Source organism: Onychostruthus taczanowskii, unplaced genomic scaffold, assembly GCF_017590055.1.
Source record: "Onychostruthus taczanowskii isolate IOZ18803 unplaced genomic scaffold, ASM1759005v1 scaffold7, whole genome shotgun sequence".
Classification (NCBI taxonomy): Eukaryota; Metazoa; Chordata; class Aves; order Passeriformes; family Passeridae; genus Onychostruthus; species Onychostruthus taczanowskii.
The window spans coordinates 4,913,420-4,940,522 of NW_024504786.1; the positions used below are offsets into that span (position 1 = coordinate 4,913,420).

Below are 27,103 nucleotides of genomic sequence, written 5' to 3' on the forward strand. Positions count from 1 at the left end.
ATCTGTTGAGAAAAAACAATTGTAAGAAGAAAGTCTCAGTCTTAGGATGGCCATTCAGATATATATTGACTCATTAGCTGGAGCCTCAGCTGTACATCAGACAGAATGCAGTACTGAACTTGGATGTCATTTTACATTTCTTTCTAACTAAAATTGCCATCCTGAACTGATGAAATCTTCTCACTGCATCTGCATTAAAACTTATTTTTTACCAGTCCTTGTTTGCTGTCAGAAAGAGAAAAAGTGACAGAAAGATCCGAGCCTAACTGAATCCGAGTTCAACATCAGCCTCACATATTTTGGTTTTCCTTTGTTTTTTCTTCTCAGGTAGTTTGCAGGTTGTTTTTGCACTCTGAAATGGAGAGAATAATAACTGTTTTCTTCTTGAAGCCATTGTGCCAAAGAATAACTCCTTAAAAAGGCTTTGGCAATGCTGAGTGCCAAGACAACTTTTTACTGGTGCTTCTTTTTCTATTCTTGAGTATTGATTCAGTGGGCAGGTTCAAGAGAACTGTAAGGTGTATTGAAGTGCCATGCTTGAATTTTTATTTAATTGGAGAGAAAGTGGCATTGTTAGTGATCAAGGTGCTGTGAAGTATGCTTTGCAGATGACTTCTGAAGAATAAACTCAGGCTCTTGGAAGCTCTCAGGGAAATATAATCTGTAATGTCATGTAAAACAATGATTAAAGGCAAAACAACAGTCCCCTATTTGTTCAAATATTTTGTGTCATTCCTATATAATTTCTATGGGAGCATAAGATACTGTTCAGCAGTGGAATGATAAAAAAAAAGCATGATTTTTTTTTTTAAGTTGCAACAACACGTTACAGAGTAATTTATTTTGAAAAGACTTTGTTTAGATTTAATGAAAAAAAAAAAAAAAAAAAAAAAAAAAAAAAAAAAAAAAAAAAACCAAAAACCCAAACCCAACCAAATGAAATAAAACCAAAGAAACATTTCAACTCACATGAAGTACTGCAGGAAAATGCTTTTTGGGCCAGAATGTGTATTCCATCCCTTCTAGCTGATCACCACACTGAAGTCTGAAAAAAGTGAAGTGTAGGTCAGCATAAACAAATATAAACCAGACATGCCCAGGTAACTCTCTTGTTACATACCCAGCCTTTATCACTGCTGGGAGGTGCAGGATCCAATCAAAAGGGGGAATTGCCTGACATTCCTCACTAAATTTTCACCCAGTCTGATTTCAGAAGTAATACAGCTCTCTACCCTGACCTTGCAGTCCTTAGGAAAACAAATCTCACAGATTTTGTCTGGCTTCTTACCATGAACGCGGCAGAGTGAGTTTGCATTTTGCTTCATGCTTTGTTTTGTTGTTTGCTGGGTACCTAAATGTGCTCAATATCAATGCATGGTAGTGGTCTAGTGCAGCTCTTGCTGATTTTTTTTTCTCATTAGTTTTAGTAATATGAGAATTAGACCTTTAAAAATTGAGAGTAACTATGTCAGAAGTGTAGGTGGACCAGAGGCAGTAAAACTGAAAAGTGAGAGGACTTGGAAAAAAGAGGAAGTAGGTATTATAAAGTTGTCTAAAGACCCTTAAAATCCCCAAAAGGAATTATATCAATCACATGTGACCTTCAAAGTGACAAAGATTGTAGATCATCTGAATTTAAAAAGAGGAGCTATTAAAGCTTGCTAAACATTACTGTGGTGTGATTTATGATGAAAATTCACTCCTAAATGCAGCAATCCTGTTAATTGCTGTAATGCTGAATATATTTGTTTTATTTCAGTGTTCATCCTGTGTGAGGTAACTTTTGCTTTGTGCATTCCAGTAGATCAGTGCTGTTGTAGGATGTTTGGGCTTTTTTTTGTTATATGCCAGACTGGATTGTGTGTCTTTTTATATATTTTCATTCTGTCTGATGCAGGCGGTTCTGCTGACTGGGAGTGCTCACCCACAGTGGTGCATTTCACCCTCTGAGCAGTCATGGCAGCACAACAAGGAAAGGGAACAGGAGAAATGACACCACTACATTTTATTTGCCTGAACAAACCTATCTTAATGAATTTATTGCACTGTTTGCCCATTCAAATACAGGATGAGAACTGTGAGCCTAATGCAAACTAGATCCTGCTTGGTCCAAGTTAAATATGGTGGGACCAAGGGCAGAACATGAGTCTGCCAATTCCCTGGTCTTTGTGCTGCTCACTGGACTGCTTTGTCTCAACCCTTTGATTTGTGAGCTTTTGCTGGAATGGAAGAACTTTTTAAAAGACCTTTGACATTGCTGAGGCATCAATAACTCAGTGATTTGAGAGCTGAATTAACCTCAAAAATAAATGGTGTCATACTCCATGTACAACTTGAAATACTATGAATTCCAGAATTGTATCACTGTTGTGTCTCTGTGCAGAATATTTGGAGAACATGAATATTGAAACCTTTCCAGTTGCTTTGTTGTTGAAGTAATGGCATTTCTGTAGCACTGAGGAGCCTTAGACATGGGCCAGAAAAGTGTTCAGAAACACAGAAAGATAAATGCTGAGGTATTAACAGCTTGGCACATAGAACAGGAAGGGATATGGGAGAATTAATTTTCTTGCATTTACTTATTTGCTTTTGAATTATGAAGCTATTTCTGTATTGTCTGAAAACTGAATAGTAACAAATTATTGTGAGAACTGCGTATTTGTTCTTTTCATCCAAGATTATTTCTGATCTCATGTGGGTTTGGAAATGCTTGCAGAAGAAAAGCATTCTTCCCAAGTGTTGTGCTTTTTGTTCTCTTTGAATGTTGAGATTTTTTTCAGGCTGACCACTTGTAGTACAGTGTTGCTCAAAGAAGTCAACTATTTAGAAAAGTAGTAGTGGATTTAGGAATGACGTGGAGAACTGGAAAAGGCTAAAGGAAATAACCCCAGGTGTACCCTGATATCTCCTAATGTCCCTGTGATTATCCAGCCTTAGGAGAACAGAAAATGGTGTCATGGCAAGAATTTCCCTATTTCTATATCCTTTTGAAAATCTGGTGTCGGTGATGGTACCCTGGGATGTCAACTGCTGAGCCTTTGCACGACAGAGGGCACAGGGAGGAACACCTGGGGGCACAGCAGGGGCTGAAGACCCCCAGACTTTTTCCTGTTTAGACTGTGAGGGGATAAAAGCCCCAGGGGCTCCTTTGTTCGGAGTCCCTCCTCGGAGGCACTGCCTCAAACTGTTATTTTGTTATTGCACCAAGATGAATCATTTTAAGGATTGTGACATCTGAGACTGTTACGGGAAACTTGAGGTCGAGCCTGTCTCACTGTGAGTGTGGGATGTGCAGCTGGGAAGGGGCTTTGGTCCCAGCTCAGGTGCTGGGACTGCCAGTGGCTCCTGGATGGTCAGACTGGGAAGTTTGCTTAACACTGAAACTGAGGCCTTTCAAATGGGCTTTGGGAGGCTTCTCACATCCGTGAATGGTTGAAGTGTTAGCACTGGTGAAGCTTAAATGGTGTTTGATTCTTTGTATTTTATTCTCCTCCTCCAAATGAAGTTACCCATGCACACAACCGCAGCTGACTTATGCAGATAAGGTAGATTTGGCAGAGAAATGCATCCATATTTTAGGATATGACTGATTTAACTTGCTTTTAATGTTTCACAGTACTGAAGGAGCTCTTGAATTACTATTAAAAGCATTACTACAAAGGCACAAACCTCAGACTTACCTTTCTTTGAAAAGTTCTGATAATTACTGAGGCTGAGCATTTTAGCATTTTGCACAGTATAAGGTTCAAGATGCTTTTTTATTGAAGAAATCTGTAAAACCCAGTGACAAATCACAAAGCTTATGCACTGCAAACTCGTAGTAAGAAACCAGTCAACATCATGCACACAATGAAATAAGATTATGCATAAATATGGTAACTCCCATGCTCAAAAATCGTGTTTCTCTTTCCTTTTGACAATGGAAAATATAATTATTTTTTTAAGATGCCTTGCTGTTCATTAGTATTAGAGGTTTTGGTTTTGCTTATTTCTGCTTATTCATTTTGTCTAATACTACTGTTGACATAAAAGGGATATATATGGTGCTTAAGTAAAAGGGGCATTGCCTGGGATATTCCAAAGAACTGTGTTTCCAGCTAGAGACAATGGGGATGCAGTGGAGTAAGGAGAGCAGTTCTTGCTGCAACTCTCAGGATATGCTGTGGTTGTGATTTGTGAAGCAACCCCACTCATGGCCCCGGGGGCAGAGAACAGCGATTTCATGAATAACAAAACCACAAGAAGAACCATATGACTGTCCTTGCAAAACCTGCTGCCCAAAAGCAAGAAAGGAAAGAACCTTGTAAAACCTGCAGGGAAATGGCCTAAATGTGGAAATATTTCAGATCTGAGTTTTTTACATTTGCTTTCTTTAGTTAAAAGAAAACATACGTATATGTGGGGAAGGAGAGGTTGCATACTGAAGGTTGTCTGAGCATATAGTTGTTTCTAGAGCTGTGGTATTCAAGTAAAAACCTGCCAAATCAAGTCTTGAAGAACTTGTCAGAGACAGCCAGAGCCTTCACCATACAGGGCTTTAAGGACTATTTGGAGAATGCAGTATTAATTAGAAATTGTACAAACAGCTAGTGAGAATGATGAACAACCTTTTCAGAGTAGCCTGTGATCCTGCCATGGAACCAACCAGGTTAATTTAAGTTGTAACCTGTAGTTATTCCCAACTAGGGATAAAAAACCCAGTAATGTCTTTTATCTCCTGCTGTGGCCCAGGTACACAATGCTGTTAGGAACATGTAATGGAGTCATTATTGGGACAGCCTGTGGATCTGTTACAGAAATTTTTGTACCAAATGCAGCACAGGCTTTTCTATACAGGATGCCATAAAACCAGCAAGAGATTTAATCAGGTATGTTAATGGATTCCCAGTATCTTCCTGGAATTGTCCTTTGCTGGTTTATCATTTTTGGGTCTTCCTTCTGCAGTGTATGTCTTCGTTATTGGTACTGCTTTGGGTAATCTAGCAAACAGATAATTTCTGCCATTAGATGCTCTTGGAGAAACTAATTTATGTAAGTAGATCATGGCTGATCAACTTCCACAGTCCAGCTCTTGTAATGAGTGGAAGGACTGGTAATTCTGCTTGTAGTTGTGTACAGGGCTGGTACAGCTGATGTGCCAGCAAAGCAGTTCAGGAAAATTCACTGTTGCATTTTGGGCAAAATCAGCCAGATGCACTCACTCCACTGATTAAATTGTTAGTGCCAGCTCGTCTCATTTTCCATGGCATTAAAGAGAGATCGTTACAAAGAGTGTGTAAAGTCTCAGTTCCTCCCAAAGGTACAGGAACTTACAAGAAGCAGCAGTTTGGCTGCTGGATTGGAGCCTGTTTTGTGGAGAATCCTTGCTGGGAAGAAGCACTTGCTTGTGTCTCTCGCCTGCGTGGTTCTCACATTTGCAGCAATTACTGCCTGAGTGCCGCCTGTCAGCTGCTCTCGTTTGGCTCTCCGTTCTGGTTCGCAGCTTTCTGATGTGGGCCACTGCCACATGCAGTAATTCTTGTTGTTTCAGGTCTGTAATTACAAGGGTGTTTGGCTTCTGCCTGGTCTGGACAGCAGAAAAGGTGGCTGATGCTGCTGCTCATTCCAGACTCAGTCTGTAGCTCAGCGATAGGAGGGGCTGGCGGCTGCCAGCCTACATTAGAGGCATCCAGCTGCATTTGGATGCAGTGGCACAGGAGCCTGGTGTGGCACGGGCCGGTTCCGAATGGCTGGTTTGTAGGATGCGGCCGGGGGATTAGCGACGCTCTGTTCCCGCGGCTGGGTCCAGTCGCAGAGTGGTGCCGCAGGCAGGCGCTGCCCTGCGCGCCCGCCGGGGCTGTCGCTCGCCGCTGGCTCAGGAGCAGCGGCTGCTGCTGATGTTCGAGCCTGAAAGCTGAGTGGGCTTACAATGACTATGTCAGAACACGCAGGACACTCAGCAGAGGGGTGAGTAGCAGCACACAGCACTTTGCGTTTGGCTTAGAGGCGGTTCTGATCCTGCTGTTGGAAGCAGGAGGGAATCTGCAGCCCACTGAAGCATGACTAATCAGTTTGCTAAAATGCTGAGCGCCCTCGAGTTTAAAGTATTTCTGCCCTGTTGTTAACAGTGGCAAGTGATGGTTTGTAGCATTTATGTGAGGTGTGTATTTTGCCCAGGTCTTAAGCTCTTGACTCGGGAGCTGCATCCTGTGGCAGGTTTCCTTGGAGTGTGAGGGAAATGTGCTGCTTGTGTTTCTGCTGCTGCTGTGGATAGCAGTGTGTATTGTTATTCCAGAAAAGATGCCAAGTAATTATAGTATCTTATTTCTGCTTTGAGCTTCAGCAGTGGTTTATTCTTTGTCATCTTTCTGTTTCAAAGGAGCATTTTGAAAAGGTTTATTTGTGTTGAATGGGGTAATTCTGCTGCATGACAAGAAATGAAAAAACAAAAATCCCAGGTAAAATGCTAGTAGTCTAAATATTTTAAAACAGGCGAAGATGTGCTTTATTCTTGTTAAATATGTTACTTGGTTCAGGGACACGGATTTAAAACCAGGAAGGTAGGAGTTTTAATACAATAAGCAGTAATTGACCAAGTTTTAATTATTAAGCAGGACTCAGAATAGCTCAGAATAGGCAGACATGATATTGCATTTTGTATGAGGCGGATGCCAAAACTTGGTTAATCAATGCTTGCAAAGCACTCGCAGAGTGTCTTGGGTGCAAAAGGAATTGCAGTGTAGCTGAAGTTGTGATGACAAAGCCACTAGGAACAGCATCACATAGTGTTTCTCTCAAATTTAAAGTCCTGTTTTTTGTATATATAATTATACTCTTTATTTCTTTCACAAATGATGATGCAGTCATCGTTTGTGAAACCAAAACCAAACCACTGCTGAAGTGGGTGGTTATTACTGATGCTATCTGCTTGTGCTGTGCTCCCCTGCCTTTCCTTAAGATGTTATCAGGACTTTGCTTTCTGGTTTTCCTTTCAGCATTCTGTGTTGTGCTACTTTTTAAGGAGCTAACACAGTTTCTAAGTCACAAGATAGATCACATTAGTTAGAGCTGCTCAGAATCAGAAACATGGTGAGGATTTGTGTGTATTTTGTTGGAGGATGTTTTGTGCATGTGTGCAGTGTGGCTTTTTGATCATTAGATGCAGATGTTTCAACTGTCCTAACACTGGCTAGGTGACCTTAATTTCATTAGCGCAAGGCTTTATTGTTTCTTTTGTGGAATTTTTTTTTTTTTTTTTTTTTTTTTTTTTTTTTTGCTGTGTTTGTGGTCCAGCAGTTCTGGTGGTGATGAATTTGGGCCAAACTAACTCAGCTGGTCTGTATTATCCTGTTGCCAGTAACCCTAAAGACCAGCTGAGAAGCCTTGTGACAGGTCAGGCTGACATCTGAATGTTGTAAAGGAGAAAAGTACAGCCAGAGTAAGTCACTGAGAGTCTTCTGACTTTGAGATACCACAGTAGTTTTTTTTGAGTGCAGTGGCACTTCTTAGAGACACAGATGTTCCCACAAACATGCACAATGGGAAATTTTAACCCACCTGTGAGTTTGTAGTGGTTTGTTGTTCAGGCACCACTCTGAGCATGAGCTGGATGAAGGAAGATGTTCCAGCAGCAGTTGGTGTCATATTCAGATGCAGATTGACAGTGTCTCATCCTTAAAGTGATAACATGATCATGATGTCACCAGCTGGAGTCTGGCAGCCTTACCATGAGATGTGCATTGTCACCCAGTGCTCCTGTGCTCCTGGTACCTGAGCTCATCAAATTGCTGTGCTCCCATGTGACTAATTCAGCATGTCCAGGTTCTTACCATAAAGTATGTGCAGTTTTTTTTTTGTTGTTGTTTTTTTTGTTGTTGTTGTTGTTGTTGTTTTTGGGTTGAGTTCAGAAAATGAAACACTTCATTGCTTTTCACATATTACTTGGTGAAAGCATAGTTTAAAAAACCTCAAAAACCCAAATCCACAAGCATAATAGGAGTCACTTTCACTTTTTGCAATCACTAAAGATAAAATAGCAGGTTTTGCAAGGGAATAAATCTGGAAGTGAGGAAGGAGTGTTCAAATGCAGCAGTAATGCACTGGTAGAAGGAGAACAGATGTGCTGAGCTTATTATCTCTTCTGGCAGGTCATCTACATCAGACCTCAACGTGGCACTGCGTGAATGTATGGCAGCTCTGGATTTATTTCTTAACAACAAGTTCTCAGATGCTTTGGCTTCTCTACAAGCAAAGTAAGTTGAGAAGACTTCCTACTTTTTCTCTGTTTAATTTTCTTTGCTTCACCATCTCTCAGGAGATTTTGACCAGACATCTGATTCTCTCTTAATAGTTGATAAGTCTGTGTGGTTTTGGTTCAGAAGGGAGGGGTAAGTTAATGTGTTAAGTTTTGGGGAAGACTGATAAGTGCTTTACCTTTTTGTGAGTAAATAAAACCTTGTTATTTACTCACACAAGTGTAAAGCGCTTATCTAAAATTATAGTATTCATGTCCTCAGCTGTAATGCAGTATGTGAGATTCTTCCTCTTGGAAGAGTAAAAACCATGTTCTGTCACATTTTATTTTTGTCTTCTTTCCCATATTTTTCTGCACACTGTGAGAATCTGAATAGTTATAGTTATGTTTCTAAATGAGCAACTGACCATCACTTGAAGGTTTGAGAAACATTAGGTATGAACACTTTCTTTGTTGTTGTAACTACTTGCAGAAACTTTCTCACAGCTTATTTTGCAATTCACTGTTGTGGTCATGCACTGAGTTTCCTAATTATTGCACCCCGACTTGTAATGAGTGGCCCAGCTGCAAGCAGTGAGGTCATGAAATAGTTCCTAAAAATTGTTGTGTCTTTATAATGTCTGTGATCTGTCATACCCTGTCCTGAAGTTACCTGTGTTCTTGGCTTGTTGAAGTCTGTGATTAATTTAAATTTCTCCTCCACCCACCCAATTTGCTCCATTTATTTTGAGCCACCAGCAAATTGCATCATACCTTATTTCAGGACACTGGAATATGAAAGAATTAAAATTTATAGTGTGTATTTGATATACACCAGGGGTAACTACAATGAATGCTACATATCTCTTTTGCTGAGGTATCAGCCTCATATTTGATGCCAGAATCTGTAGTTTAGCCATGGAAGTACATTCTGGGAAAGATATTAATGATAAATTGTAGCATCAGCTGTATAAATAATGCTGGGTTTATTCACAGCAAAGTTCTTTAGCGTTTATATATCATCAGAAGGTCTAATAAAAAGGTAAGAAGAATAACTGTATTTTCATTAAATCCTGACAGTAAAGCCCCTGTGCCCATCTGGGAAGGCTCACTCAGTGCTTAGCATAAAATAAGGGGATATTTTATTGCAGCAGGTTTCCAAAACACTGCAAAAGCTAGTGAGGCTGTGGGTTGTTTTTTTCTGTAAATCCATTTGTCTTCTGTTGCATATGGTTTTCATTCAGCTTTTGTTGGGCTCTGCAGAACATATTTCATGAGCTGATTCTCTTTTTGTACCTGACTCTATTCCACACTGCAAAACCATTTTGAAACTAATTTTTCATGTTAGCCTGTTGTTATGAGGAGGCCCTTATTCCTGTTGCCTTTGGCAGTGAGGGAAATAGAGACTTATGATCTTTGTGAGTGCAGTGAAGAAACAGAATGCTGAATTTCCCCGCAGATGAAATCCATTATGGACACACGCCATCTCTTCAGGAATGAGAAGAGTTGTAGAGTGGGCACATGTGGTAGTCTTGAGTACAGAGCCACCAGTTCCTCACTGTTCCTTTTTGGTGTGTTGAGATTTGAAGTTAGTTTTCACAGTCCATAAACGTATTATAAGTGTTTAGAGAAATGCTTCTCAGTTTTTACATGCTTGTGGAAAATGTAACATCTTAGATCTTTGTGGCTTTAACGCTTCTGGTGTACTGTAGCAGAGGAGATACTCTGTTCTGTATTACATTAGTGCAGATTCACTAAATTACTCACATTTGACTTCCACAATAAGTGTATTTTCAACTAATTTGTACCATGTGAAACTGACAGGAGATTTGGCACAATGTGTGAGGCTTAAAATCAGAAGAGCTTTCCTAGCAGCTTAAAAATAAATATCTGAGGATGGTGTCTAGACTTGTGTTGAGGTAAAGCTCTTTTTTTTCCTGTTAGAAAAGCAAATCCATCACAAAGAAAAACAAATCCATTATAAAGAGATCTCATTTCATAGAAAAAATACGTCTGGTGGTTTTGCCTTATGTTATATAACTTTTCTTCTTTCCTGAACTACCTTTTAGCTTTTAGAGTCAGTTGTCATTATTATTAACAATCGTTGTACAATAGTGGGTTCTGATTATGTTGTGCTTTCTGCAGTAAGTTTAATTAAATTTATCTTTTATATGGAGTACTCACACTGCATCTAAGAACGCTTAAGAAATGCCCAAAGTTCAGTCACCAAGCCCAGCAGTGATTTTCAATATGTAGTGTGTTAACTGTTAGCATGCATAACACTGAAACTGCCCAATCACTGGAGCAGGAAAAAAAATCTCATCTTCCTTCTCAGCCCTGAGACATGCAGTAAATCCATTAAATGCTGACTGGATTTTAGCCCTTGTGTAATTGCAAGCAGACAATAATAAATTAAGGGTTGATTCTGGTGAGATGTCCCTTTCCCTTCCCAAGACAAATGCTTAATATTTTAATAATTATCCTGAAGGAAAACATGGCATAATCACCTGATAGTCTGGTGATATCAGATCCATTGGGAGAATGGTAAATAAGATGAATTCCTGACACAATTCTCTGGACCATTGGATGAGGTGCACCACATGTGTTGCTGATTGCAATATTAAAGGAATTATATGACAATGATTCATTCCAGGCAGTTGACTTTATTCTGAAAATAGACCCAGAAAGCACTTGGTGTTGTTTGGTGGAATATTAATTCTAGAACGAGTGTGCTTTGAAAGCTTTCCCTGGGAGCTGATCTCCCAAAGATCAGGTGTGATTGTCAAATGGAGACTGGTGAAAGAATAGGGGGAAGCACACCCAGGTAGACTGAAGCTCTAGATGGTGCTTGGGTAAATATGTTGCTCAGAGCTTGGGTTATCTATTTATTGTAAGGAATTTCATGAACGAGAGCAAGGTTGTTATTTCTAGGGAGTTTATCTTTTTATACCTGAGGAAAAACACAACTTTTATAGTCTTTGTAAATAAATTGATTGCAAGTAAAACCGAACACAATTGTTGCTTTCACTTCTTTGCTGGATGAACTTAGCAGATTCTGAACTTTGGAAAATGGCTTTGGTTAAAAAGGCTCAAGGATTCTCTTGTTGAAGCACAGCTTCTTGTCTTGGGCCATCCTGGTGGTTTGTGCTAGCAAGGGAGCTGTGGTGGTGGCTGACTAGAGGGGTCATTGGTGGTTGTTAATTTATTGGGAATCTTGCAGGAAAAGGCTTTTTATCAGAAAATGTCGGTTCATCAAATTGGAGCATTTCTGTGAAAGCCTGTGCCATGGGTCTAGTGGGCTGTTCAGACATTGGTGGAACCTGGGATCAAAGATGAGGAAAGCCTTCGGGCCCCTTGTGACCATGTTCTCCTGATGCAGGAGATTTAGGCATTGATTTGGGCATTGATCTTTCACTCTTGAGTCCTCCTGGATGAACAGATTGTTGACTGGTCTGTGGAGTGTCTTTCTCATTCTGTGCTGTTGGATTTGTTTTAAGTGTTGGAAGCATCTTGATACTAAATCAACATATGGATTTGAATCTGAGGTTTCTGTAACTTAGGAATGCATGTCCTGTCTGCTGGATTACTTTAAAGGATCTACAGAAAATATTTTGAGTGCTATTTTTCATGAGAGATTACCAGCCCTGGGTTAATTCTGAGGTCAAACCAAGCCAACATGTTTGATTTTCATACTTCAGCTGGAAAGCTGTGACTGTTCTCACTTAAGCACTTGTTTTAGAGCAGGAATAAAAGTGTTCTCCAGCAGCTCCAAGAAAGGGCAGTGCTGCAAGATGACAATGATTGCACCATAGTTGGAGAAGGGGCATGTGGCAGAGCTCCATAGCTGCCTAAAGATATTACTTATAATCCTCTTATTCAGTCATGTGATACCAACTACTGGGATAAGTCATTAATCACAATATTAGTTGCATTCATCTCATACAGGCTTGTTAACTCCAACAATGTCCTGAGGAAATTGCTGCTGAGGAATCAAAAGAAGAAAAGTAAAAAGATAACAAGTTTCATTCTGTATCCACCCATATGAAACCCAGGCCTTAAAACTCCTGGGAATATGCCAGGATGTAGCTTGCAACTTTAATTGAATGGTTAATAGAAATAGCATAGATAAGTTGCATTTCTGCCACCATCCCCACTCCTGAAATAAAAAGAACAAATTTGAATGTTGCTAAATACCAGTTGGCTAATAATAGGCATTAATTATTATCTCCTTTAAATATTAGAAGTAAAATAGATGAAACCATTGATTAGGGAAGGGGTGGTTTGGTTTCAGAAACAAATTACGGGAGAGGGAAATTCCTCTTCACCACATGTATGTGAAAAGTACCAATTTTCCTTTTAGTGCAGTGAATTTAATATTTATCTGCTTTGCTTTAGAAAGCAAATTTCTGTAATTTTGAAAGGGTACTATTTCAGTCACTTCCCTGTGCTTTGAATTTGAGCCTCTGGAAGGGTTTTAGTTTAGTAAACACAAGATGAAGTGTGTTTTTCTGTGCTCAGTGAGGCTTATGGAAAACCTAATGAACAGAAACACTTCATCAGGCTGGCATTTTAGTGTGTTCATTCTTTTCTACTTTACATTATCAGTCTACTGAAAGAATCATGATTTATGACGCCAAGAAAGAGCTGTCCTAACTCCATTGGATTTTAAAGTAATTTCTCCATTATCTGTCTGTTCTTCTGAGCTTGCAAATGAGATGGATGGTAGCACAGTCTGGGGCTTATAGCACTTATGGCACCAGGATATTTCCCAAAACAGCTTTTCTGCTGGATTGGTTTAGATGGTGAGGGCAAGTAGGAATTAAGGACAGCCACAGAGCACAGACTGCAGTGAAGTTTAAAGATGTGCACTGCAAATTCCTTCAGTACAGCCATCCTGCTCTGTGCCCTGTGTGTTGGAAAAAGCAGCCCTTTGTCATCAGTGTGAGGATTGGGAAGAATCAGGCCCAAGCCACCACAGTGAATTATTAGATCATTGATTAATGTGAGATGATCTGAAATTACCCATTACATTTTCTTTCAGTTCAGTCCAGATACCACAACTTAGGGAGACAGGTGTATTTCTGGGGTGAGAAATTACATCTGTTGAGGTGTCTTTAAAGTCTGGCTTTTCTCCTTAAAAAACCCTACAGAATAAGAGATGAGGTTGGAAGGCACCTCAGAAAGTCATGTACTCAGGGAGGGCCATTTTGAATGACTCCAAGGATACAGACTCTACAACTTTTCTGGATGACATGTGCCATTGCATGGTCACCCTGATGGTAAAATGTGTTTCCTGATGTTCAACCAGAGCCTCCTGTGCTTCATGTTGTGCCCATTGCCTCTGATCCTGTCCCTGGGCACCAGTGACAAGAGCCTGGTTCTGTCCTCTTTGCTTCATCCCCTCAGGTATTTCTATATATTATAGGAGCCCCCTAAGCTTTCTCTTCTCCAGCCAGAACAGCTCCAGCTTTCTTGGCCTTTCCTCATAGGAGAGATGTTCCAGTCCCTTAATCATCCTCACCACCCTGCTCCTGAGTGTGTCCATGCACTGAGGAGCCCAGAGCTGGGCACAGCCCTCCAGGTAGGCTCTCACCAGTGCTGTGCAGAGGGGAAGGAGCCCCTCTCTCATCCTGCTGGCAGCAACACTCCTCTTAATGCAGCCCTATCTTATCAAGAGCACATTGTTCGCACACCACTTTCTCCTTGAAAGAAAAAGAAAATGAAGAAGCACCTGAAGTAAACCCATTGAGAACAGGTGTGCTGAGGGTGGAGATTTTGAAAGGATATCCTTGTTTGATTGCAAGTATTTTTGAATATTCCCTGCAATACAGAGCTATCTGATCTGTTCTAGAGTGTAAACAACTGAAATAGCAACTGTTGCTCCTTAACAATATTTGTCTTAAGTCGTGCTATTTGTCAGGGTGGATTAGCAAGGTCTACAGAGAGTTTCTATGTGAGGAATTTATCTGAGCTTGCCCTTCAACATATTTCTCAAGTCATCCTTATTAGACCTCTGTGCCTGAAGATATTTTGATTCACTTGCAGAGAATTATGCCAGACACAGGTGAATGTTCTAAATGTGTGCAATATACAAACCCTCTGTGCTGTCAGCGGAAAGGTGCCAGCAATGGCTGCACATAGGAATTAATTGTTTTCCTTGCACCAATGCCAAAGGTTTTTACTTTCTGCCAACGTGGCACTGTCTGAAACCCTACAGGATAATATTTAAGTTGAACAGATTGAGGTGGAGGGTTGGCAGAAGGGGAGAGGAGAAAAAAGCTGTAGTTTTTTATACAGACTCTAATGCTTCTGGTGAGATCTGTTTCAAGGAGATTCTATTTTGGCCATGGTTATAGTATTGTGTTCCTTATCTCCTTGAGCCTGTACTGAGTAACTGTCCAGAATTAGAAGAATATCAGCTGGATTTGTGTCATATGTTGGAGCATTCATTAGACAATAAAAAAAACCCCCACCAAAATAAGTCCCACCATGATTCTATTGTTTCTGAATGGTGAGCCATGTGGATAATTCCTGTGCTTTGTTTGTTAAATGTCTATCCTCCGCTCAGAACTGATGCATTTTAGCAGAGTATGTAGAACTATAGACATGATTTCTTGTACAAATCTCAGTCTATTACTGTTTCTTGATTATTTTGTGTGTCCTTTGTGTTTGATTTCTAGCTCATTTAGACCTTGTTCCCGTGAGGCTGATATATTTCTAGAATTGGATTTGTATCTGCTTTTTAAAAGCAATGATACAGTCAAACCAGCTGTGCTCTGCAGAACTAAAGTTCTTGTTTTCTTGCAGAACTAAAGACAGCATGTATCATGCCCTGACCTATGCCACCATACTGGAGATGCAAGCTATGATGACATTTGATCCTCAGGACATACTGAATGCAGGGAACACAATGAAGGAAGCTCAAGCCACCTGTCAAAGGTAAGACTGGAGCAATTCCATCAGTAAATAGTTCCTTCTTGAGAAAGTTTTGAAAGACTACTGGATACAAAAGGAAAGGTCATCTTAGAAAAATCACAGGAAAACTGAGGTTGGAAGGGCATCAGGAGGTCATCTGGCCCAGCCTCCTGCTCAGAAGAAGATCACAGCACATAAATGAGAGTGTTCAGCAGTGTAGTCTTGAAAACCTCAGTTTACCACAATATCTGATTTTTCTTGTCAATTGGAATTTGTCCTACCTGTAGTCCTGGTTCTGCAGTGTTTGGAAGTTGTTTACAATGTTCAAACACTGCAGAATGTTCCCATGGGTGATGGTTGTACTGCAGTTGTCTGAGTCAACTTTTGCACCCACATTCACCCATACACACAAAAAATAAATCAAAACGCCCCCTTATCCCCTCTCCTTCATCAAGATAGATTTCTGTGCACTAAGGGTAAGAGACAGATCCCAGAGGACCACGTTGGCTAAGTTCTCTGTGGACTGTGCTGAAGTTTGTGTGTGTGGTGAGATAACAGGGGGCTGGCGAGCACTGGAGGCACGTTAGAGACTGTGTGGGAGGCTGGAGGATGGTTCTCTGTTGTTGATGCTCCTTCTTCATAGTGACCAAACTGACTTTTTGCAGATTTAGGAAGAAATCTACTGTAGCTGATTCTATCAACAACCTTGTGCATAGGCAAAGCCTTGAACACTTCACTGAAGGTAACATCTTTTACATAGGCAATGTTTTCCTTTTTTATTTATGCAGTTTGAATCCTGTAGAATTGTTCACTCAATATATGAATTCACTGACAAAATCACTGATCTGGATTTGCTGGACCAAATGTCAGTGTTTTGGCCATTGCAGTGTAACCACTGCAAAATCACTGGTCTTGTTGCTTTCTGACTCAGCACTCCCAAAAACCACTGGGTAAAGAAATGTCTAGAAATGAAATGTCTGATGTCTGTAAAGGTTCTAGATCTGGGAATTTATAGAAAGCACCAGAAAAATTTCTACAAAGTCTCTGTAAGTGCATGTCATTTCTGTTTGGAAATGTTAACTTGGAGTTACATCAATAGTCTAGAACTGAAACACTACAGCAAATTTGGAAAATATTTTTCTCAGTTTGAGCTCTGTGATCTTATTCCTACATTAATGGGCTAAGTGTTTTTTAATTATTTTCTGACTGATTGATTTGTTTTCTTCTCTCTGTGTGATGTTAGAGGAAATCCATGCAGAAATTTGTTATGCTGAATGTTTACTTCAGAGAGCAGCACTCACATTCCTCCAGGTATGGATTCCTGCATGGCTCTTGGGGGGGAAAAATATCATACAGGTATATTTTCTTAAATAAACTGATAGAAGATTATAGTTTGACTTAATGATCTTTCAGCTGGATCAAGTCTGGATTTTATCTGGGCTCTCTGATGGGATATTACATGAGTTTTCCCTCATGGTTACTAAAAAATACTTATCTCAAGACACATAGTGCTGAGTGCCCTGTGATACCTTTCTCCACTCCCTTTTGGATGTGTGAAATGTTAACTGCAGCAAGCACCAATTTCCAAATGACATGTTGGGATATCAGATTTAAAAAAAAAAAAAGAGATGTTCATTGAAGCTGTGCTGGAATACAAGCAAGACTTTTGTTTGAGTCTGGCTGTTGTTTGCTTTCCTGAGACTGCTTTTTCACTGGTTTCTTCTTGAACAGCAATTATGGTCTGCATAGCTGTTAGGCTCCACACACGCTTTCTCCTTAGCAGTGCTGTCTGCCTTTAACAAAGGGGAACTCTCCCTCTTTGCATTTTTTCTGTCTGTCCTAATGAAGCTTGATTTGTTTGATGGAGCAACATTAGCAGTACTTGCTAGGGTTCCAGCATGCAATTTTAATTGTTAGTCACAGTTGAAATAACTGATTTTTCTTCTTGATTTGGCTGTACTTGCTGTATGAATGTGGGCCTCTTCATCTTCCAAGGGGATAATAAAAGCCACAGTCAGAAATAGGCTGCTGCTTCTTGGCTCAAGGATGCTGATAGGAAATGGAATGCAGGTGGTGGTTTTATAGTGTTTGGGAGTTGCCAGGTGGGCTCTGATTTATGTTGCTTACAGTTTATGAACCATGTAACCTTTTTCAGCCATCTGCTAAGTCCCTCTGCTAGAAACTATTGCTTCATAGCAACACCCATAATCAGGGGAGCTTCTAGTAGTTTCTAGAGTGCAGATGATGGACTTTGTAATGACCAAGGTGTAGCTATCTGTTTCCATTTTCCTCTGGGATGAGTAGCTAGTTTGGGTGAGATCTGAAACTATGGAAGGAAGACTTTTGAGAACTTCTCTGCGATGTCCATAGAAAAGGAACATTTAAAAGCAGTGTCTCTTGGTTTTAAGCAGTATTTTTCACAGATATCTGTTTATGAAAGTGTTTATAGAAACATGAGATTGAAGAGTACAAAAACAATTTGTTGTCCTCTTTTGCAAAGGTCTCTTTCCTTCCTGTTCTCTTCTGCGTTTAATTTTTCATGAACACATGAACCAGTTTGAAAAATTAAACAGAAGCACTTGGTTCCAACAGCTACTGAAGTGGGTTAGTTTTGTTGCTTAGTAAAAATCATTTTTCCCAGCATTTTTCAAGGGCTGAAAAATTCTCACATTGGCTATCCCTGTTGTTGGTATCATTCTACGTGTAAACATTTTAAAGCCATATTCCTTCCTTGTTCCACTTTCCATTCAAAGGAAAATATAACTGAATCTTTACACATGGCTCTAAAGGTTCAGTTGTATTTTCCCCCCCCCACAATATGCAGTACTTAGTTAGTACATCTCATTCATCTAAACCATGCTGTTTTCTCCACAATGCCCTCTTATGATTTTTCTGTGATGGTATCTTCTGTTAAAACACATGGAGACTCTCTGAGTTAAAGTAACAGCAGACATCAAAACAAACCAGAATGACTGATTATATAAGCGAGGCAAGAAAGTGCCTCCAAAAAGTTATGAAACTAAAGACCCTCTAACTAATGGTCCCCCAGATACTTTGCTGTAATTTATCAGTTTGTTATGGCTTATCATATAACATGTTATCTTACTAGTATGGATCTCATGTATTTATATGAATATTCAAACCAGAAAGAGCATATCCTGTACAATTTTACTGACCCTGCTGCACTCTTATGATATGCAACAGTATTCTGCAAACTCTTGAGGACAGGCAGCTTACTTGTGAACATTTCCTGGCTCAGCACCAGATACATCCTAACTACACTCAAGTACAAATGAGAGAAAGCTATTTTTTGAGAGAGGCACAAATGCATGTACCTTTGGTGACATCTATTAGCTGAGTCCCTGTGTTCATTAATGCAAATTCAGATGGTTCAAAGGTGACAAGGGCTAAACTGATCACAGAAAGCATTAAAATAAAATGCCTGTGTCTAAGCAGAGTAAAAAGTATTTTAATATGGAAAGGAAATCCTAAATCCGTATATTATATCTTACAGGCTTATATTGTCTGTGTCATGCTGGTTATGTTGCAGGTGTGTATTCATCTTCAGAAGACAAAAGCCCTTTATACTGCTTACAAATTCATACTGCTAATGTGTTTCCATTCCAACAGGATGAGAATATGGTCAGCTTCATAAAAGGAGGCATCAAAGTCCGAAACAGTTACCAAACCTACAGGTGAGTCAGAGGGATGATGTCATTAGGTGCACTCTATCAGTATAAAGTGCTGCTGGTGAAATTAGCCAATTCACAAACTCATTACTGTTGTATTTATTGAGTCTTTATTATGGGCCTCACGTCTACAGATTTTCTCAGCCCAAACAGATTCTTCCTTTGTATAACAAAGGACATTAACATTATGGTTGATTTGGATTGTGGAGGCAGTGGACCCTAGCTCTGTTAACTCCCAAGGTTTTTCTATTTCAAGTACTATATCCTTGAAATTATGTCCAAAAAATAACTGTTCTAAATGATGTACTGTCCGTTGTGTCTGCATAGCAGAATTTGCAGGTCTTGTAGGCTTTAGGCATAATGAAATGGCATTTCTTTATAGTACCAGCTGCAGCTTTTTGGAGCATTTAATAACAGTAGCCGAAGCACAGTAAAAAGTGAAGGCTAAATATGCATCATATTTTATTTATTTTAGAAATATAAATTTTGATTCAGAGTGGGCACAAAATGTCTTGTGTCCAACAGACACAAAACAGCATCAAGTCCAGGTTCTCCAGAAGTCTGCTGGAAGGGAGAGAGATGACGGTGTCCATATTTGTGTGGGTTGAAGCTGGCTCTAAATGCAGGTCCACAAGAATGTACTTACAGGGAATAGTGCTGATTGGTTGGCAACAACCAATCAAAAAAATGTGACAGCCTGAACACAAATACATGCTTCCATTAAAACGAAGAATGCACTTACAGGGAATAGTGCTGAGTCTGTTGGCAACAACCAATCAAAAAAATGTGACAGCCTGAACACAAATACATGCTTCCATTAAAACAATGTTTTATCTCTCCCAATAATTAACAAAATAAACTAAAACAGTAGTGTAAAATCCAGATAGCTGTAGAAAGCTTGAAGGCAAATTGCTTTCAAGCTGAGCTGGACTACATGGGAAATAAAGGGACACTACAAAGCTGAGACCTATAAAAGTTAGAAAAATGAGTGAAAGTAATTTTTGATGCATCTGCCCATTTTAGAATATTTATTACAGTTATCTTTTCCTACATACAACAAAATCTTCTTTTGAACATGCAGTCAATCCAGGGATTAGTGACACTCAAGTTAAATTTACTAATTTAAATTTAAGTCTCATGCACTGCTCTATTATCTCTTTTTTTGCAGTGGCAAAGTTCTGGTGATGCTCCCAAAAGCCATTCTTGAGACATTTTCAGTCTTATATGTGGTTGAATATTGACTGTGTCTGATTGACAGGAACTCCTCTCTGGGATTCCATGGTTTTTAATTGATAAGTAATGTGTGATAAGAAAGGATTTGTTGATAAATCCAACAAAATGTAGATGTTGTTCACTTGAGTGAGATGACAAATTGGCCTTTTTTCAACTACTCTGTAGTTCAGGATAATGGGGTTATTCTCTTACTGAATTATAATGAATCATGTTATTTACTGTCACTGTAACAGAATCTTGTTCATTTCTAGGGAGTTGGACAGTCTCATACAGTCCCCACATTACGTCAAAGGAGAGAACCATCTTCATTTTGAGGGAGGTGTAAAACTTGGAGTAGGAGCATTTAACCTGGTATGTACCAACACTCACATCCTGAGCTGCTGCCCTGCTACCTCCTGAAAATCACCCTAACTTGGATTCTTGAGAAGTTCCACTGGCATCATACTGATCATGTGGTTAAATTTAGGTGTGTGCTCTGACAGTGCACAGTGTCTGGTCTGAGCACATCAAATAATAACACTTCAGAAATGAAGAGATTGCTGCCCACAACTTGGTGTGAGCACCCAGAGAAGCCTTGCCCAGGAGCACCAGTTGCCTCTGCATGTCAAATTCCACTTATCCTTTACCTGACACTTGGAAAACTACCAGGATCTAGGCTGTTAGCAGGGCACTTGGAAGGGGTGGGGTACATGAATGAAGTTTGAGGTGCTGCTCCAGCCACTGTTGCTGCTTGTGTTCTGGCCAAAAAGAGGTGAGCAAATGGGGCAGGATGGTTCCTGGGAGGGGACTGACCCAGACATGGTAATGGGTGATGGGCTGCAGAAAGTGCCTGGAACTTCCTTTTCCTTGCATTGCTTTGCATGAGTCTGGAACATGCCCAAATATTAGATTTACTGCATAAAGAACAAAAATGGACTACGTGGCGGGAACTCAGCATTTCTGAAACATCCAAGAAGTGCTGGAGTTACTAAGCATGTGCTGTGTAAACACATTTCTGTGTAGGGCATCCTGGAGACATAAGGTGCCTATATTAAACATATCTCTGTTTAAATTGTATGTAAAATACAGCAGGTGTATACATTTACCCTGAAAAATGTCATGTAGAGGTGATTTTAGTAATTTTATTAATTATTTCTTGTGCTTGAAAAAATTGTAGGAGGCCATTGGTAGCTGAAAGGCAGGAAGTCTGTTACTGCATAATTCTTACATTTTTCTCTGTAGACATTGTCCATGTTTCCTGCACGGATTCTGAGATTACTGGAGTTTGTTGGATTTTCTGGGAATAAGGTAAATGTGAACTAAATATTATTGGTACGCTCCCCTCACTCTTAAATTAAAAAACAGAGGCAGGAGTTTCTCTCTTCTCCCTCACATAAGTGTAACCCTCTGGTATCACACATGTGCTCTGTGGCACTGTTGCTTTCATGCAGCTCAGTTTTACTTTGTTTTTTCCTGAATTATTGCACTTCAAAGGTTGTAATACCATTGTTCAGTGTTGAAACCATTGTGAAACATGGTAGAGGCAATGGCTAATACAGGGATGTCAACATATTTAGGTTTTTAGTTACTGGTCTTTTCATGTAGGCTTGGGCTCAGAAATCTGTAGCCACAAGTGTATTCCTAGCCTTTAATATATTTATATAGCTTCCTTGGTAGTTACCGTCATTGTGGGGTCTGAATGTTCCTGACAGGGGAAAACAAAAATCTGTTTCGTTTCTGCTTTATAGCAGCTGGAAATTTGAGTGTGGCACCTAAATTGTCCTGCCTAGGGGAGTTGGTGCTTTTTTGCCTATAGAGTAACCAGTCTGACTTAAGTTGTTTGAGCAAGATATTTAAGGAAGGAAGTTCAGTAATGGAGCACCAGAAAACTCACTCTTTTGTAATACTTTCTATTTACAAAACAAGTTTTAAGGAGAAAAGTGTCTTTTTTTTAAATCAGAGCTGAAACCTTACATTGCAGGTGAATGACTGTCATCACCATTTCATTGGTTTACAGGAAGGATTTTATATCTGAAAATAAAATGTCTTATTTAAAAGCAAGGAGCAGAGTGTGAATTACAATTTAGAAATTTCCAGGAGCTGACCAGGAGCTATTTCACAGCAGTAAAGGCAAAAATCAAATAGTTCTACATGTCAGTTTCAACAACAGAGCATTTAAAGCAAAACATTCTCTTAGAAATGTAAAGGCAATTCACCTACCAGCAGAGTTCTGAGAATACTTTGGTGAATGCTCATCTTACTCCTGCAGATGGAAACTGTCCCTCCAGTTGAGTTTTCATTTGGCCCTGGGATTTCTTGCACGGCTGTGAGTGGGCTGATATTTGTGTGGATGAGTCAGCTCCTATTACAGTTCCTTAATAACTCACTGAAGCATGACTAAGATTACCATAAATTTGAGCAAAACCCCTGTTGTTTGCACACCATATGAAGGAGCATTTTAAACATGTTAGTCAAAGTTCATTGATCAACAATGAATGTATTTGTTGAAAAATTTATTTTAACACCCTAAAAAAGTCTTTCTGCATATAACATTTGTGAGTCAGGTGCCTAAAGCCAAAAGCAAAATTGCAATTATATGTGTAGTCCATTCCAGTGGTGGTTTTCCAAAGTTTCCAACAAGACAGTAGGCAGGAGTCTAGAGGGTGAAAGAAACAGTGACAGAGGAAGAGAGGAAAGTTTGTTTGTCTGTGCTGCACTTGTCCAGGAGATTTTCATACATCTGTGTTTGATACTGCAGTCTTTTTCTTTAAATGCTTACTCTGAGTATCAGATTGTGCAGCACAGTCATGGTTAGTGCCTTGAGCTGTTTGCAGATTACCTGTGAGAGCTGTAATGCACTGCAGGACAACTTGATTTTGGTGTTAGTCATGTGTTTATTAAAACTGGATATAAATTTGTATTGTGTGATCGTCCACGATACCAACCTGCCTCAAAGCCAGCATTTACCCCTGGGGACTCTACTCTGAGTCATGTCATGGGGAACAGCAAATGAGGACATGCCCAAAGCTCCAGCACTTCCTAAGCCATTTACAGGCACTGTGGACATCATTATCAACTTAACAGCAGTCTGGAGTCTCAAAATAGTAGGTGGGATAAGATCAAGAAAATATAAAAAGTAGCCTGAGGCCATGTTTGTTCCCTTCCAGTCCGAGATGTGCCAGCTGTGCCCTTCGTACTGTTTAAGCTCCTTTCCCTTGCATCATTACTGAAATCATGGGCTTATTTGTGTTTAGTAGCACAGGCCCCACATTTGGGCTGTGAAGTTGAGTGCAGTTTTGCCCAGCTTTGAGAGAAAAGCCTGGTGGGCAGAGGTGTGTGAGGCACCCTGTGCTGGGGAGCAGAGCAGCCTCACTGGGCAGCAGGTGGAGCGTTTGTCCCGGGTGTTTAACCGTGACTAACCTGTGACGTGAGAGCAGGAGCCTCCTTGCACTGTCTTCCTGGAAGCCTGAACCCTCCCCACTGCCTCCTCTGCCAGGTCTCAGGCTAATATTTACTCCTGTGCTTATTTTATAGGTGATTACAAAACCTGTGCTGCTAAACTGTAGAACAGTTCGACATGAGCCTACCATATGTTAAGTGCAATTTGTCAGGGGGTCAGATGACAGCATGATTTCATGAGAAGGCAGGAAAACTATCAGATAGAACCAATTTCTTTCAAATTATGCTCTTCTTTTTTTTTTTTTTAATGTGGGAGGACATTTTTCCCAAAGCTAAAGAATATTTTTGAAGTGTCAATTTCTGATAAATTGAATTCCAGTTTCTCACTAAGCATCTCTTTTGAATTGCATTTTGGTCTCTTCAAATTTTAAATGAAGCTTAAATCTAATATTATTTAATGGGATACATTCAAATGCCCTGTCTATCAGCTTAATTAGTCAGTTCTTTGTAAAGCTGTTAGTAGTATCCATCCTCCTTGCTAAACCTGCAGCAATGTGATCAGGCCATGGGACAAGAACAATGACCCTGCTTTGCTTTCATTGTAAAGATCCCTAATTAAAAGAATTATTTAAAAATAACATCCAAGAACTTTTGCTTCAGGAAAGTCGATGGGTTTTAGTCAGTAACAGCTGAAATAAATATGAACCAGTCTCATGTTGTCTGGTAATGATTTTGAGCATTGTCCTTGTTCATTCTGCAACTGCTGTGGGAATCCCCAGTGCACACATGGGGAGTCCTGAATGAAACATTGGATGTCTTGGGACAAGACATTGGATGTAGTGAGTCTTGGGAATTAGATTGTGGGATGTCATGAGGAGCTTGCACAGAATGCTCAGAGTTACCACACTGGATCATGTCTGCTCTGTGCTCTACCTTATATCTTTCAGAGTAGTTTGTTTTGTGTGAAAATAAAACTGAAATGTGTTAGTGCAAATTAGGGAAATTACAAAAATGTCTTTCTGGAAAAATTACAAACATTTACTGCCTCGACATCTGTTTTATACTGTCATCAAATGGCCTGTAATGGACTTTCTTTGGAGGCTCATTCCTGGTGTTCTGGGATTGCTTCTATCAGTTGTGTCATAGGTGTGGGAGGTAGTTATGGGTCATTTATGGTTAGAAGGTGTGTCCTGGCAATTAAATATAATGTACTCACCAGTAATGGTGCCAGTCCCTAAGTGAGTGCAGTGTGTTTGCAGAGTTACTCCTCAGGCTCAAGTAGCTGCTTGTGATTTGGTTCCCAGATCCTCAATCTGATCCCGGAGAGCCTTACATTGCCCAGCTCCTGGCACTCCCTTGGCTGATGGGGATCGTTGGCTAATCCCTGTAGGCTCCCTGTGGAGAAAGGGTGGTGATTGAAAATGTGAATCATGTGCCTGATCCACTCTTCCTTGGAGGAGCAACCCTGCCCCAGCCAGGCTCAGAGGGAGCCTTGGGAGGCCAGCTAGGGAGTGTGGGATGTAAAACATGGCTCCCAGTGACACCCTTCATATTCCTATTGTCTGGGTATCCCATTGTAAGAGATGCAGTTTGCAAGAGGTTTTTTTTGAGGAGAAGCAGCTTTGCTGCAGTGTATTCTACAAGCAAGTATTAAAATACTAAAAACTACTTTTAGATTTCTTTTGTTTAGGCTGTGCCTTCTACTGATTGTTATTACTTTAATACAGAAAGTTTGGGATATTCAGGTGGCAGAGTGAAAAGTAAACACCCTTTAATACCTCTGCTGCACTAGATAGGCTTATGGACATTCCACAGAGTGAACTAACTTGCTCAGTGAGCTCCTCATGCCTGTACAACTACTCAGTTCAAGAATTTAGAATTAAGGGCGTCAGATTTGCAGCCCTCTTCTGATGAATGGGCAATATTCTTAATCCAGGATGCAGCCCTGTGTAAAATGGGTGTGGGTGCATTCCTTGTCCATACAGATTATAACTTTGTGTTTGGCTGCACTTAAATATGCTTTTGAGACTAAAACATAATTGAGATCAACTTGACAGAGGTTGCATTATTTTATATGACAAATGAAGTCTGTTTGAGTCATTCTTAGTGCTGTTCACATTCATTTTATATTTATTTCTATATAATATGGAAGATACCAAATGCTGTAAAGCCTAGTGCCACTAAAGGCTTAGTGAAATATCAAGCCTGAAGATTTTTCATTGCAAAAAAATGTACTTTGGAAATATACTTTGGAAATTTTTTTTGCCAAAATTCATTCCACAGAATGTTTTATTTTACTTCTACCCTGAAGTGCTACTTGTTAAAAATACAAATATTTGTGGGTTTCATCTGGGCAGTTTGAAGAAGCTGAATATATCATATTTTGTTACTTGTTTGTATCAATCAAACTTTTCCTCTCATCAGAAAATGAAGCTGATTTTGTTTTGCTAAGTACTTGATTTCCATTGTCACTAATTTTCTGTAATGATTTTACTATCTTTTAATTTCTTCTGTAGTGACATGCAAGTCATTGTTTTCATTATTTTGTCCCAATTAGATGTTATAATAATCGATCTGCAAATATGTCATATTTTTCCTTGTAGCAGTAATTAATGTAATACACTGAGTTTTCAAAATAAAAACAAAGAGAAGCAAAATCACAACCTCCCCTATATTTATGTGAAAACAATTAACTGCACTAGTTAAGTGCAAAAATAGATGTCTGAGGAAAATGAGAATTTGATTACAGGCTTCAGTGTTTACACAGTAAGCAGTAAAGGCGTGGTGGTGTAACACCCCTCAGTCAACAAGGACACACAAAAGATGTAAATCTGTGCTGGGATCGTGCTCTGAGAGCTCTGCCTGATGCCTTTCCTGGTGCCTCTGATAGACATCCCTCGGGGTTCCTATTTATAGTGTGGCTGCTTTGGAAAGGTGTCCTTGCAGTCACACACATCGTGTTCCAATGACCTTCCAGGGCAGTGATGGAGTAACTTTGAAACAGATTCTGTCCCAGCACACAGTGGATGTCTTATTGTGCATATTTACAAATAGGCAGCTCTCTTGTTTGATACATTTGCATATTTATATTCTTGCTGTTGATATCATGGAACTATCCTAGAATGGGCTGATAAATGCTCTTGCCTCAGGAACTTGAATCCCTAAAGTTGGCTATCCATCATGCTGTCATTGACTATGAACACAGTGTTATCCTTGATTGCTTTAGTGCTTCCCAAAGGGAACAGAAATTCTCTTCTTTTCATTATGTTTTTCCACTGGTGGTAGCGAGCCAACATCATTGCAAAGCTCCTTTTGTTCTTGGCATACTTTAAAATGTCTTTTTGCCCTGACGTCTTTTCCTCTGTTCATTGCAGATTTTATTTATATACCTTTAACTCTTCTGTGCAATGAACCACAGCAAACAAGAATATACTGTACAGTGGTGATGTGTGGGTTTTGTTTTGGTTTTGTTTTCAAAACCCTGTGTTTTGTTTCTGGAATGCTGTTTAGCAGCACTTGGATCACAGTGATAAATTGTCTCTTATTTTCTTATGTTAATCATGGAATACATCCCAAGTTGCTGCTCTGTCACCAGGTGTTTTCCAGAATAAGCAGTAACTCCATGAAAAACTATTAGATAAATGAATAGGTGTATTTTTATCTTTAATTGCTGTGC

At 39.8% G+C, this 27,103-nt stretch overlaps 1 protein-coding gene across 1 annotated transcript in view; it reads left to right on the forward strand.

Moving 5' to 3' along the window:
* Positions 1-8,142: 8,142 nt before the first annotated feature.
* The window catches only part of TTC39A (tetratricopeptide repeat domain 39A), a 34,076-nt gene continuing 15,115 nt past the window's right edge, over positions 8,143-27,103 (forward strand). Inside the window, exons 1-7 of the mRNA XM_041421530.1 lie at positions 8,143-8,231; positions 15,020-15,151; positions 15,793-15,869; positions 16,371-16,438; positions 18,758-18,822; positions 20,301-20,400; positions 21,271-21,336. Coding sequence (XP_041277464.1) covers positions 8,167-8,231; positions 15,020-15,151; positions 15,793-15,869; positions 16,371-16,438; positions 18,758-18,822; positions 20,301-20,400; positions 21,271-21,336 — 573 coding nt within the window. The 5' untranslated portion in view covers positions 8,143-8,166. The remainder of the gene's footprint in view (positions 8,232-15,019; positions 15,152-15,792; positions 15,870-16,370; positions 16,439-18,757; positions 18,823-20,300; positions 20,401-21,270; positions 21,337-27,103) is intronic.